Source organism: Haemorhous mexicanus, chromosome 19 (assembly GCF_027477595.1).
Source record: "Haemorhous mexicanus isolate bHaeMex1 chromosome 19, bHaeMex1.pri, whole genome shotgun sequence".
In the NCBI taxonomy this organism is placed as follows: domain Eukaryota; kingdom Metazoa; phylum Chordata; class Aves; order Passeriformes; family Fringillidae; genus Haemorhous; species Haemorhous mexicanus.
Window position 1 is genome coordinate 9,760,025 of NC_082359.1, and position 14,247 is coordinate 9,774,271.

The 14,247-nt window shown below is 51.3% G+C and overlaps 1 protein-coding gene across 5 annotated transcripts in view; it reads right to left on the reverse strand.

Annotated features, from left to right (window-relative positions):
• Positions 1–4,979: 4,979 nt before the first annotated feature.
• Positions 4,980–14,247, reverse strand: part of SGSM1 (small G protein signaling modulator 1) — a 36,656-nt gene continuing 27,388 nt past the window's right edge. For all 5 annotated transcript variants that reach the window (XM_059863231.1, XM_059863229.1, XM_059863230.1 and 2 more), the window contains 6 exons: positions 13,447–13,571; positions 12,211–12,293; positions 11,883–11,992; positions 11,544–11,640; positions 11,043–11,210; positions 4,980–10,770 (listed from right to left, as the gene is read on the reverse strand). In XM_059863231.1, coding sequence (XP_059719214.1) covers positions 10,682–10,770; positions 11,043–11,210; positions 11,544–11,640; positions 11,883–11,992; positions 12,211–12,293; positions 13,447–13,571 — 672 coding nt within the window. In that variant the 3' untranslated portion in view covers positions 4,980–10,681. The remainder of the gene's footprint in view (positions 10,771–11,042; positions 11,211–11,543; positions 11,641–11,882; positions 11,993–12,210; positions 12,294–13,446; positions 13,572–14,247) is intronic.

A 14,247-nucleotide genomic window follows, 5' to 3' on the forward strand; every position in this document is an offset into this window, starting at 1 on the left:
CTGCTCCTGGTGCTCCAGAACCTTTCCCAGCTCTGTTCCCTTCCCTGGACATGCTCCAACACCCCAGTGTGTGTCCTGCAGTAAGCAGAGGGCGAGGACAGGATCCGGCAGGTGACACAGCCCTGGCTCCTGGAAAGGTTCTTCCCCTGTGCTCTGTCCCCACCTGAGACCCTGTGTGAATCTTTGTCCCACTGCGTTTATCAGCACTTAGCAGAGCAGAGGTGACCCCAAAAGGGACAGAGTTAAATGCAGAGCCCTGCCCTCTCACCCCATGTATATGAATTAGGGCTGTAATTTTACCCTGCAGTGTGGATGGCAATAGTGAACAGACACTTCCAGACCCATCTTACAGACATCTGAGCTTTGACCCTCTGTTTTATGACTCCACTGGAGCCATGAGAGCGATGGCGAGCAGCAATCTACAGTGAAGGAGTGCCTGCGCTCAGAAAAGAATGACAGGTCCCTTATTGACGAAGTTTCCATTCTTCAGATACAGTTTTCAAACAAAAGGTTCCACTCCTCAGATGAGTAATGCCACTGTTTCTCCTCTCCACCACACAATTAACTTCCAGGCTGGGATCTCTTCAGAACTGAGCTAAGAATGGCATAAAGCAGGGAGCACCAGTGGGGCTGCTTGGGTGATTTAGCTCCTCTCACACGGCCTGTCAGTGCCCTGCAGTGGAGAAATGGGTTAATTGCAAATGGCACATGGACACTGCCCATGACACACCTGCACAGTGAGGGCAGGGACAAACACCGGGGGGCCCAGGCAGACCCCCCAGCCTCTGCTCTGTCTCATTCCTGTCTCACCCCTGCCTGACTTCGGTGGGTGCGACAAGATCCCCTCCTTTGTTCCAGCCAGGAACAGTCTCCATCTCTTCCTGCTGAGCCAGTTGCTCCTGTTATGTGAAAAGGTGGAGGTGTATGCAAAAACAGCCTGTCTGGGTCAGGGGAACACTGATTTTCCAGTGCTCCCCTGCTATCCTTCCCAGGCCCACATAGCATTGAAATGCCCTGGCCTCAGCAGGGAAGCACTTCAGTGTCCTGCCTTGCAACCTTCCACCAGGTAACTGCTCCCACAAAATCCAGAACTGTTGGTGACAGCTCAGGATGAGCCCCAGGAGGAAACAGGCTCCCCACACACCTCAGGCACTGAGCACTGCAGGAAGGTGCTCCACTGCCCACTACATATAATCTGCATAAAGGAAAACAGGAAATCCTCCCACTCTCCATCACCACCACAGCAACTATCCTTAAAAGTTCCTTTCCTACCTCTTCTTGCTCATCCACCATGGAAATCAGTGCAGAGCTCACAGAGAGAAAGTGCCTTGCTCAGAGTACAGGGAGGGCACAGCCACTGCTTTCCCAACAAAACCCCACTGGCCATGGGGCCCCATTGCTGCCTCTCCCATCCTCAAGTTTGACCTGGGAACAGAGCTGGGAGGAGGAAGGCAGGAGAGAGAGTCCTGTTTTAAAGGGAATATTCTGTTGAACATACAGTCCAATGTCCTTGTGAAGGCTGAGCTCTGCCAGGCCCTGGATAGGGCATCGCCTCTCTGAGGGAGTGTGGAGCCTGTGGGATTACACCGTGGTGTCCACATAATATTTCTTCCTCCAGAAAGGGGAAGTTTGGGAAGGCAGAGGCTGTCAAGCCTCAGCTGCTGAAAGCAGCCATAGCCAAGGAGTCATTGACTAAAAAACAAGGATAATTGAGTGTCAAATTTGTATGTATAATGCTCTCCAGTAGGAAGGAGCTGTTAGATTGCACCGTCACGGAGGTTTCAGTGCAACAGAGGGAAGAACCAGTGGGTGTGGGATTGTTGCCAGTTATATAATCCCTGGTGGTTTTGCCTGCAGTGGTTTGGGTGAGGACATGGCCCCATCCTGATCCCTGTGCTATCAGCCAGCAGTACATGGCCAGGCTTGGGGGGCTGTGGGGAGAACAAAGGGATGCAGATTTCCTGGGAGTCTGCTTTTGTTTTGCCAAGCAGAAGAGTGACTCACATTTCAGAGCACTCCTGTAACTCAGCCAACAACAACACGTCCTTAGTCACGGCGATAAAGCCGAGGATCTGTGTTCCATTTGCTGGACTAAAAAAAGCTCAAACTCATCCACCCAAGGGCCAGGTCAGTCACTAAACCAGTGACTGAACCCCGAGCTGTGTGCAGTGACGGCAGCATCTTCCACCCCAACAACCTCTCCACTCTTGGAAACTACTCAGAAAATCCACTGAACCAGCACAGATAATCTGGGTGCTGCACTATCACGGAGCTCTCTGATAACTCCTAAGCACTCACATGTTGTTCCAACAGGGCTGCCAAAGCCTTGCAGAAATGCTTTCACTTCCTGAGAAACGCTCCAGGAAACAGCACCGTACTTCCTTGTGCTTAAGGACTGGCTTAACACATCCCTGTGCTGTTGTCTCCTGGATCTGAGCTCGTTTTTCATGGCTGTGAGGTACATCCACAGCTCATTGGAAATGCCAGAGCATGGATTGCTCCACCTCAGTCATTGAACTCAAAGCGAGCAAAAGGAGAACTTAAACTGACAAAGGGGAGGTTTAGATTGGAGTTTGGGAAGAAATGCTTCCCTGTGAGGGTGCTGAGGGCCTGGCACAGGGTGGCCAGAGCTGTGGCTGCCCCATTCCTGGAAATGTCCAAGGCTAGGTTGGATGGGGCTTGGAGAAGCCTGGGATAGTGGAAGGTGCCTCTGGGAATGAGAGGGACTTTAAGGTCTCTTCCATCCCAAACCACTTTGTTGCCCTGACATTCCCATCCCAGGCTAACAAAATCCCTGTTGTACAGTCCTCCAGCCCCCAGTGCTGCAGGGCTAGGTGAGAACCCAAGGCTGTCAGCCCCTTCCCCCTGCATCAGTCAGGTGGTGGTGCCTGTACAAACTGGGCCTCTCTGCAGGATTTACCCAGGGATTGCTACAGCTGTGCATCATCATTTGAATTTTCAGCTTCATTTTCCTTTGGAAAAGGCCTCTGTGAAATAGGTGCTGGAGCACCTTAAGGCAGCAGGGAGAGCTCAGGGTGTTGCCAGGACAGCACCCACCTGGGCAGATGTTTGTGCCAGGACTCAGCATGTCCATTCATGCATGTTAACAAGGGCTATAAATACTCCAAGTCCTTCAGTGCCACGTTCCTGAGCCTGGCAGGAGGGTGTGTGAGGACAGGCACTCCCAGCTGGGCTCACCAGCACAGCCCCCAGTGCCCCCCATCCCACCCAGCCCTGGGCCACAGCCAAACTGGTTCATCTGCCACGGCCACCTGCGAGCCAAAGGATTGGACTTTGGAGCATGGAAAGTCCTGGGGCTGCCACCACCCCTCAGAGGAGCTCCCACAATCCAACCTCAACATCTCCTGAAGAGCTCTTGTTGGCAAGGGGTTGGAATGGTTTTTCTTCCTGCACAGGACAGAGCTGCTGCCCCTCCAGAGCTGCTCCACCAGCTGCTGTCTCCTGCACTGCAGGGAGGTGGCAACTGATGGAAATTTCCATGCACTTCAAAGCACAACCTCAGGATAGCTGCTTTTGTGAGAAACTGTCCCAGGTTAAAAATTAATGAAATTCACTTTTGGGATCATTTACTTTCCTCCATCCAAAAGGCAGGATTTTTGCCAGTCTCACTGCTTGGAACACAGAGCATTCCTGCTTTGGCACCTTGGGGATGTGGCCTCTGGTGGTTTGGTTGCCAATTAATATCAGGTAATTAACACATTTGCAAGAGCTGGTTGAATCCCACCCTGGCATTTTGCAAATTTTGCACCCTCTGCGTGTTTGGGGAGTGTCTTCATTGGCTTTTGAAGTTCTGGGCTGTGAGCTCCCTGCAAACCTCAGCCTGCACTGGAAACAGAGGCCGGGCCTTTAGAGCAAACATGCCTCAAGAAGCAAACATATTAAGGATTAATTAAATACCAGGATTTATTTAATTAAGCCTCTTCTCATAAGTAGGTAGAGGCAGGAATCTGGAGCGAGCATCCAGCCTTCCTTGCATTCCCATTTTTAGCAATGCATTTAAATTCTGTGCTGCTTAAAACACGACATTGGGGTGATGTCCACACAATATTTCAGGAACTGACACCACAGTAAGGAGGTTGGGGGCACCTCTTCCCACACCTGGCATCCCCCCATGGAATAGCTGGAAGACCCACAAGCACCCAAGAATCTTGTGGAGTCCAGAGGGGTGACAAGTGCCAGCCCCGAGCAGGGGCAGGGAGCAAGGCAGCTTGTCCTCCTCACGTTTTTGATTAAAACTTGTCCCTCCTGTTCCCTGCAAGAAAGGCACCACAGCCCATCCTATCGCTGCCAGTTTAAAGGTCTGGAGACTGATCCAGGAAATATTGAGGCAAGAGAATGAGATCAAGTCCAAGGTCATTCTGAGCACCGTTGCAGAATGCACTCCCCCACCTCCTGCACAGCTCACCTGGCAGCACAGGATCACACACAGGATCAAACCATCACCACTACGGCCCAGCTCTGGGCTGCCACCATGGTAGGGCCCTCTGTCACCTCCCCATCTGCTCTCTCTGGGGCAGTTCACTCCATGCAGCACCAAGGACCTGGCCCAAGCCCTTCCCCAGTGCTTTTCCTCCTCTTCCATTGCTCTGTTTCACCATCAGTTTAAATTTCCACATTATAGGGGGGTAGAGCAAGAGAAGGGACAGAAGTGACAGTGCCAGCAGAGCCAAGGAGGTGTCAGTTCCACACTTCTGCCCAGAGGGACAGGCTCAAAGCTTGACTGAGCAGGCCAAGGGATGGGGATGGGGGAAAGTGAGGTCTGTGAGGGCAAGGAGGGTGCAAGAAGGAGCCCAGGTTCCCCCCCCCAGCACAGGGGACATGCATCACAAGCAACAGGAGGCTCTGAAATCCATGAGCAGTGCGGAAATGCAGAGCATTTTGGGCACTCCCTGCTCAGGGTATCCCCATTCACTGCCTTCCCAGGGACCACACAGACAGAAAAAAACACCAAGATCTGATTGATTTGAAAATACATTAACCATAGAGAATAGAGCTTTAATTTTTCTTTCTCAACAACAATAAGGAACATTTACATTTTAAAAAAAAACCAAAAGCATGAATAAAATAATATAAAACAGATATTATACCACAGTGTGGAATTCAGATAATCTAAGAACATTAGCAGCACTTCTACAAATAGATTAAAAGCTGTAAGTGCTCATTAAGCTCAGATCGAGCAACTCCCAGAGACCAAAATGGCATCCAACAGAGAAAAGCAGCAATTCTGTGTAGGGCAACAGAAAAGTCTAATGCCAGGACACCAGATACATTCAAATCCCTGTGCTGAGGGGGAATTCCCTGCCCCACAGAGCCCCCACGATGGCTGTCACACCCTGCTGCCCTGCCCGGCTCTCCAGAACACTCCTTGAACAAGGAAGTGACAATTGTGGGTCTGAGGTTACATCCACGTTGCATTTTCAAAGCTTTTCATTAATTCTGTTTGGGAAAACAATTTCTTCCCTGGCTTCTGGGAATTACTCTCCAGAGAGAATGAATTTCTGAGAATTTAAGTCAATCTTACATAGTCACAACAATGACATTTTTAGTCTCTCGGTATCCAGGATCAGGATTTTCAATTCTTTATTGTCCTTAGCAGCAAAGCCATACTCATTCCTAAAACTTCCACGTATTTAAGATCTTGTGCATAGTTTTATCTTTAGCATTAGTTTGTTAAAAAATAAATTTTAAAAAGAGAGGATAAATGGTGCTTTCCCCCCCTCATTAAAGCACTGATGCAAAGTGCCCTTGCTCCCAGTCATGTCCCACTGCTGATGGCTCAGGAGCCAACGTGGAGAAGGGACTGTCCCCCCTGCAGCACCATCCATGGGCTCTGCTCAGCCTCCATGTGCAAAACCCATCTATAAAAGGAAGCTATTAAACTACTGAGCAGGAATTTAAGGTGGAATATGCTTATCACCGATCCAAAATTAAATTAGATTAGATTAGACACATTAAAAGACTTCCATGGCTATTCCAGCTGCGTACATTCTCCAGGAAGTTCAGGATTTGGGCAAAGTTGGGAAGGAATCTACACATTGAGCTGTGTGAACGTGTGGCTGTGGCACCAAATGGCCTCAGCCACGGCCCATGTGGCCACAAGAGGACAGAAATGTGGTCACACCAAGAACCACAACTGTTTAGATGCCTTAATCAGTGAAATATTGCTTATTCAGGGCAATGAAGATGCTAACCCTGAGTGGAAAAGCAGGAACAATCAGTGGCATTTGATCTACTTCAGGGCATCTGAAAAAGCTTTTACAGGAATTTCTGACATGGGTTCTGGTGAGTTCCAACCCTTCCATAGTGCTAGGAAGGGCTGGAACTCCATCTCTACATTGTGCTCTATCAATTTGTGCTCACACAATAGTAAAATGCTGAAGACAAGCCCAGAACTGCTCAGTACTCAGGGAAATTCCCAAATGGAATGAGAAATAAGACAGAGGTTTTGATGACATGACCATCATTTTGGTCCTACTGATCAAAGGCTCAGAGGCTCCCACTGTGCCTCTAGAGAAAAGGGATTTAGATATTGTAAGATATTTCAAAAGCAAATTTAGGGGATGAGAACCCCAAAACTGGTTCCAACCCTGGTCAGAGGCCCATTGGCTACTGTGGCTCCCAGTGCAGGGGACCAATCTCAGGAAAATTCAGGAAAGAGAGGAAAAATAAGTAATAAATAAATAAAAAACAAAGAATAAGAAGAACTTCATCCCATAAACCACTCTTGGCCACAAGACCTGTGTCTCCAGGGATTTTGGGACCCATCTCTTCAATAACTCCATCTCTCAGCCTTTTTTTCACCTGTCAGTGACAAGGGCTGACACCTGCAGTTCCACTGCTGGCTCACATTGCACTACCAGGTGCATTTGGATGAGTTAAGGGATGCTCCCCATGCCAGGGGCCAGATGAGAGCAGGACAGGGACACAGCAGGAAGTTCCCACACACACAAAAAAAAAAAAAATACCCTCTCAGTCTTCATGAAAAACATTCACAGCAAATCAATTCAGAGACTCAACACAGCAAGAGAAAAAACTCCTATAAAAATCACACATTTAGGAACAAACACAACTTTGAAAGGGTCTGCACAGGTGACACCAAAAGAGATGGGTACCAGGAGCTCGTTGGAAGGTTGCATGAGCAGAAAGCTCAAATGCAGGAAGAGAATCCATTTGTCACTCCCTCAGGGGAACACAGGGCCAGGACACAAACACAGTGAATTTACACACACTGAGATTACCTGAGCTCAGCACAAACCCCACAGCAATGTGGGTGCTCAGTGAGGGTGTGATGGGAGCTGAACTCAGCCCATGGAGTCCATCCTTCCTTCCTTCCTTCCTCAGGCTCAGCTTGGAGTGACTGAGGCAGGGAACATGGGCTGGCAGCTCATGCCACCCTTGCAGCAATCTCCTCAGAAGGTGTGGAGTTATGGAATGCTTGGAGTTGGAAGGAAACTTAGAGATCACCCTGCTCTCCCATGCCATGGGCAGGGACACCTTCCACTATCCCAGGTTGCTCCAAGCCCTGTCCAACCTGGCTTGGGACACTTCCAGGGATCCAGGGTGTGCCAGTGCCTTAGAGTGCAGAATTTCTCCCTAAAATCCAATCTAACCCTGCCCTCTGTCAGTTTAAGGCACAGAGCTCCAGTCCCTGTTCCCACAGAGCCAACAGGCTAAAATAGTCCTGGGCTGGCAGTGCCATTGTGGGGGGGATTCCAGCTGCACAGAGCTGCTGGGATGAGACATTCCTCTTCCCCAAGGGGCCAGACAAGATTACTGTATATGGACAAGCCTGGTGACAGGCCTCTCCTGCGTGGCAAACAGGCCAGCCTGGGCTGCCCAGCTGGGAGAGATCCCTGCTGGCTTCCAGCACCACAATTGCCCCTGTCAGAATTCCAGAACAAGGCTTTATCTCATGGGGATCCAGCAGGGGGGCAGAGCCAGGCAGGAGAGGCTGAGCCCAGAGAAGACCCACAAACAGCTGCACAAAAAGCAAAACCTTTTCTTTTCAGCTTCTTAGCAGCTTTTAAGCATTAAAGAGAGCCCCAAGCTCCTTGTGGGGTCTCACTGTGGGTCCCCACAAGCACAAGAACTTGCCCAGCAACACAGCTGAAACAAAGCTTTTTGATATTATTTTTTCCTCCTTTTTTTTTTTTCCCTCTTGTCCAGTCTTAAAGCCAGAACCAAGACGAAACCAAACTGAGGCTGTGATGGTGACTCTGCTCTGAGCTTCCTGTTGCCCCACCAGAACAACTTTCCCAGCACAGGGACAGTGACAGATTGGCACATCATGGAATAGGTGCTATAGAAACCACACAGTTCTTAGAAGCAAAAGATTTCTCACCCCACCCCCCCCTCAAAAAATAACCCACTTAGTTGACATATTTTCTCTCTATACTGTATATATATTATATATAGACACAATTCTCTGGTAAACATTTACAAGATATTGTAAATAACATTGAAAATTTCTATCTCCATTTGCACAACAGCGCGCACTCACACGCCAGCACACAAGGACACACAGTCAGGTACAATCAATAAATAAATACTTTCCCCCCCTCCCCAAGAAATTATTCAAAAAAACACTGCTATTGAGCGGCCCAAAGACACTCTCAGTTAATACAGACAGCAAATATTGTGCAGAATTTCTTGGCTGTTTTCGTTTAAAAACCAAGGAAAGAAGCTTGAAAGGTTTAGTGTCAGCAATGTTGCTTGGTCAGGTGGTGTTTAAGGTGACCCTGGCCCTCAGGAAGGGGAGAACAGACACTTCCCTTTCCCTCTAGACAGGTGACAGATCTGTCCTAGAGCCCTGAGGGAACAGGAGCAGCCTGGAAGGAGGGAGGACACGAGCTTTTCACTCTGCTTGATGGAAAGATGAAAGATTCTCACAGGAACTGGCAGATCTCAAGCTCTTTGTTTCCTGTGCTACTGCAGCCCAGCACCCTTTGGGGTTTTACTGCTTCAGGGAGTTTCCCAGATGGTTGTACACATTTGTTGGGATTATGAGGAGTGAAGGGCTGCCCATTGCTCTCCCCCTGCCCCAGCTCCTTCCCTAAAGGATTTAGGATGTGCCACTGCCTTTTCCAGCTGCGACCTCTATGTCCCAGAATACAGAAATTGCTGATTTGCTCAGAAACAGCAAACCACTCCACCACGCTGCTCAGACCTTCCCTGAAGCAGCAGTTTTCTCCTGTGCAGACTGACAAACACCTTTTTTCTGCCAGCAACATCTGACACGTGCCACGAGCCAACACAAACCAGCACAGACAGATGATCCACAGGAGGAGGAAGGGTCCCTTTCCCTCCTGTGCACTCCAGCAGCAAGGCAGGAGCAGGGCCAGAGGAGAGCACACACACAGCACACATTGCACCAGGAGGAACACAAATGTTTGCAGCAAAACTTGAGAGAAAGTACCCTCAGAGAGAGCTCCAGCCCAGCACCCCCAGCACTGCCCTCCCTGGCTGGGCTGGACCCTCCATCCACCCACCCCTCTCCTTTTCCTGTATTGTTTTTACCTGAGTTGAAAAATGACTCCGAAGCCTCTGCAGGGCAGCCTGTGTGGGACACAGCAGCTGGAGAGGCACTTCATGCAGTGGGCTCCAGGCTGTGCAGGAAAAGTGGCCACACAAGGGCATCTTCCCAAAGCAAAGCCCACTCAGGGACCTTGGGCTATTTTCCTCTCACAGGCCTATGGGAAAAGCCCACCAAGACCTAACTGGAGTTGCTCAGTGGGTTTAGGAGACTCAACAGCCAGCCCTGAACCTGTCAGAGGGAAAGTCAGGATAATCAGGAGCTCTGACTTGCCTTCTGAGGAGCCCTTCCCTCACAAGAGCTCAGAGGGACAACAAGAGACCAGACTCCTACCACAAGCAGCTAAAGTAAGGCAGGTAAGAAAACCTCCAGCCTGGAGTTCCCAGAAGAGGTCAGGACCAGATTTCCCAGTGTTCAGAGAACATTACAGAGGCTGGATTTTGAAAAATCACCCCAATGCTGAATTTGGAGCTGTTCTGAAAATCCATCCAGACATGAACCTCTTGTGTGCTCAGATACTGTAGGAACAATGTAAAATCCCAGGGAGAAAACAGAGCCCTAAAAAAGAAAATACTGAAGGGGAAGTAATGCACTGAGGGACAAGATCAAAAGAGGAATTTCTGTGATCAAAGTCCCCCTCCCCCATTACTGGCAGAACCTCATTGTGTTGGTGAGAAGCTGAGCACTGGCAGCATCCCTGTGCTGCCTGGGCTCGCAGGACTGGCTGCCTTCCCACACCACAGGGAAGGGCTGCCCAAGGAAGCAGCTTTCCAAGGAATCAGCTTTCCCTCTGTGCCACCAAGCTCTGCTCCCCCAGCCCCCGAGCTCCACCCTGGGATGTGGCAATGCCTGGGGAGTTTTGGTGGCCACGGCAGGTGCTCCGAGGCCAGGAGGTCACTGCCTGGTCCTGCTCCAGGCACAGGAACACACCTGGAGGGATCTTTGGTTGAGTCACTGCAGAAGGTCTGAGCCTGGGCCTGTGCTGAGCCCAGGGGACTCCCAGCTCACATAGCAGCACGTGTCCCACCACCTGAGTCCCACAGGTGTGGCACTTGGAGAGACAGGAGAAGGGAGGAAGCATCGGAGGGGAGTCCTGGCTCTTTGGGTGCCTCGTCTGCCCCGGGTCCTTCATTTGTTCTCAATCAGAGTCTGCACTTTATAGACCAGGTCCCGAGCCAGCTTCAGGATCTGCTTGGTGTTGTGGCGCTCGGCCATTTCTGCAACACACGCCAGACAGGTCAGAGCAGAGCAGCCCCCAGCCCACAGCTCTGCTGCCACATTCCCAACCTCCCCTCACAGGGACACCTGGCTCTGGAGAGCCATCCTTAACCAGCCCAAACCTCAGCTCCCTCCAACACATCCAGATTGGCCACTGCTGAGGAGGGCAGGTGGATTCCAGCCCCACCAGATCCCTTGAGCTCTGGCTGTTAAACATTCCCACACCTGAGCAGCTACCCCAAAACTCAGCCCAACAGAGCACGAGCTGTACCATTGAAAAACTTGATGATGTCTGTAAAATCCATGTTGTTCTCCAGGATGATGTCCCGGTACATCTCCACCAGGGCCAGGGCTATGAAGAGCACGTAGTGAGCAGAGGAGACGTGAGCAGCAGCCCAGATGGTCTCCCAGACAGCAAAGACATCATCATACACCAGCTCTGTGAGCAGAGAACAGCGGTTACCACTCCACTCACCCCACCCAGGCTCACAGAGCTCACAGCAGCACTGGGGAGACACGCTGGGTGCTTTCTTCCAAGAGGAACCTGCTCCAGCTGGAAGCAGTCAGTCAGTCATCTGTAAGGAGAAATATTCTGCCCAGCAGCAGGCGACACAGGCCCCAGGAAAAGCTCAGCAGCAGCTCTGGAACAACAGGTTCTGTATCCAGACAGAACAACCAGCCAGACATAAACCAGGGAAAAGTGAAAAGGAACTAAAAATAAGTTTAAACCTGTTGAGAAGCCTGGAAGCAGACCCTGCCCCTCAGCACACACCTCTCTTGAAGTCCAGGAGAAACCATCTGTAGCAGAAGTAGAAATGAGTGTAATCCCCATTCTGGTGCATCAGCTCAAAGAGCTCAGAGTCCAGAATCTGTCAAGAAAAGCAAAAGGAAACTCAGGAACGCACAAGGCACCAGCCTTGCTCCCTCCATCCCACTGCTCCCCTACTGCACCATCTCCTCCCTCCCACCCTGGCACACACTGCTCCAGGCTGTCCTTAGAACCCCTGCTGTCCCTCCTGCTCCCCAGCACTGAACCCCCACCACAGCCCCTCCAGGACCAGCTTTCCCCCTGGGTGTGAGGAGCTGCCATCCCCATGCCAGGAGCTCTCACCTGGATCAGCGACCTCATGTTGGCAAAGTGGGTGTCCATGGCTCCTCCGTGGGGGAAGTTCTGGTTCATCCTCTTCATCAGCTCAGTGAAGCAGCTGAAAGCCAGAGCCTCTGTGCAGGGATGAGAGACATCACTGCAGGGCTGCATGGCCACTGCTGCTCCTGCAGCAGCAATGTCCCTCCAGAAAGTCCAGCCTGGCCCCAGGGTGGGCTCCTGGGATCCTGCTCCACACCTCCAGGCACTCCACTGCAAAGGGCCACCACCCACCTGGCACATCCCCGCGCAGATCCCCACACCGGGACAGGGAAAGCAGAGCAGAGCCACTCACCATCATCCAGGATGACCAGGAGAGGGGCCAGCAGGTCACACATGCCCTGTACGTAGCCAATCTCAATGTGCTGCCAGATGTAGCTGTGTGAGAGAGCAGGAGAGGTGACCTGGGACCTGAGTGCCACCACCTGTCACCTCCTTTGCCCATGGCCTGTCTCCCTTCCCAGGATGCTGGGGTAAATCACACCTGTTGATTCTGTTATCCCTGTGCTGCAAATGATTAAATTCTTGTGGTGCCTCCAGGTCAGGCATGCATGGCACAGTCCTGGATCCACACCCTGCCATGGCCACATCCAGGGTCAATCCAGGGCTGTGCCATGGCCATTGCAGGGCAAATCATCACAGGGAAAAGCAAAATGGCAAAGCACAGCACAGTGGGGTCATTGGTTAAAGGGCAGAGACTGATAGAACTTGTTCACCTCTCATTCTTATCCTTCTCCCTCCATTTATCCCCTTGGTTCTCCCTGCAGACACTGCCTGCCTCCCCTTCCCATTCCCAGTGTCCCAGGAAGCACCCAGCCCTGCAGGGATATCTTCCCTTTTTTGGTAGCAAGGCAAAATGTGTTCAGAGAGGACTCAGATCTGCTGCTGGCACAAGGGAAGGATCTTTTCCATCCTGCCCACTGGTTTTCCAAAATGTGCTGTGCTGAAGGTCTAATCTCAGCAGAGATCTCCAGCTCTGGCTGTCGGCTGAAGTGACAGCACTGATGGAACAGCAGCTTCTCCTCGTGTTTGCAAGATGAGTAATAATATTTTAGCCTTTGCTGCCTGTGAAGCAGGAGCTGGAGCTGAGCTGGAGCTGGTCTGAGCCTGTGAGTGTCACTAGGCAAGCTCTGAGTCACAGGGACTCAGAAATGCACCCAGGTCTGGCTCTCTCCTGGGATTTTGGGCAGGCACAAACCATCTCAGTGCTTCAGGCACTTTCTCGTTAGCACTACAGCTCTGTGGGCTGATCCTCATTAAAACCTTTGCCAGGCATGCTCCAAGAAGCAGGTGGGCTGCACTGGTTCCTGGGCAGCCCAGGGAGCCCCTGCCTTGTCCAAAACCCCAGGACACAGCAATGATGGGGAAGGACAGCCGGACACCTCGGTCTGGGAACCGCCACATCCTTGGAGCTGCGGTCTCAGTGCTGGGTGATGAGGGGAGTAAGGCAAGGAGCAAAACTCCATAACCACAGCACAGTTTGAGGCTCCAGCCTGAAGGTGAACTCCAGGAAGGCCCCCACAGCCCCCACCTGCACATGACGTTGCGGAGCTTCTCCAGGTTGGCGGGGGTGAAGTACCAGTAGTTGCGGTCACAGCGCTGCACATCCTTCTCGATGCGGTGCAGGTTCACCGTGTACATGTCCAGCAGCTCTGGCTGCCCAAAACAAGAGCAGAGTTGATTTGTTTCCCAGTAAAAAGCAGGAAGAGAGCTGCAAGGGCAGTGGAGAGACAGGGCAGAGTTTGGGTGGAAGGTGGGAGCCCCTCTACGCCCAACTGTGGGATCAGCACTGGGCAAATTCAGGTAAATCCTGCCCCTCCACTCAGCCCCAGTGAGGCACATCTGGAGTGTGGTGCTCAATTCTGGGCTCCACAGCTAAAGAAAGACAAGGAGCTGCCAGAGAGGGTCCAGCAGAGGCCAGAGAGATTATTTGGGGTCTGAAGTATCTCTCTGTTGAGGAGAGACTGCAGGAGCTGGGTCTGGTCAGTCTGGAGAAGACTGAGAGGAAAATCTCATAAATCCATACAAACATCTCACATCATGTGCCAAAAGGAGAGTGCCAGACTCTTTTCAGTGGTACCAAGTGACAGGACAAGGAGCAATGGCCATAAACAAAAGTTCCACTTCAACATGAGAAAAAACTTCTTCCCATGCAGGGTGGCAGAGCCCTGGAACAGCTGCCCAGGGAGTGCATGGATTCTCCCTCTCTGGAGACATCCCAAACCCACCTGGACACAATCCTGTGTCACCTACCCCAGGTGACCCTCCCTTGGCAGGGGATGATCTCCAGAGGGTCCTTCACACCCCAACTGCTCTGGGGTCCTGGAGGCAG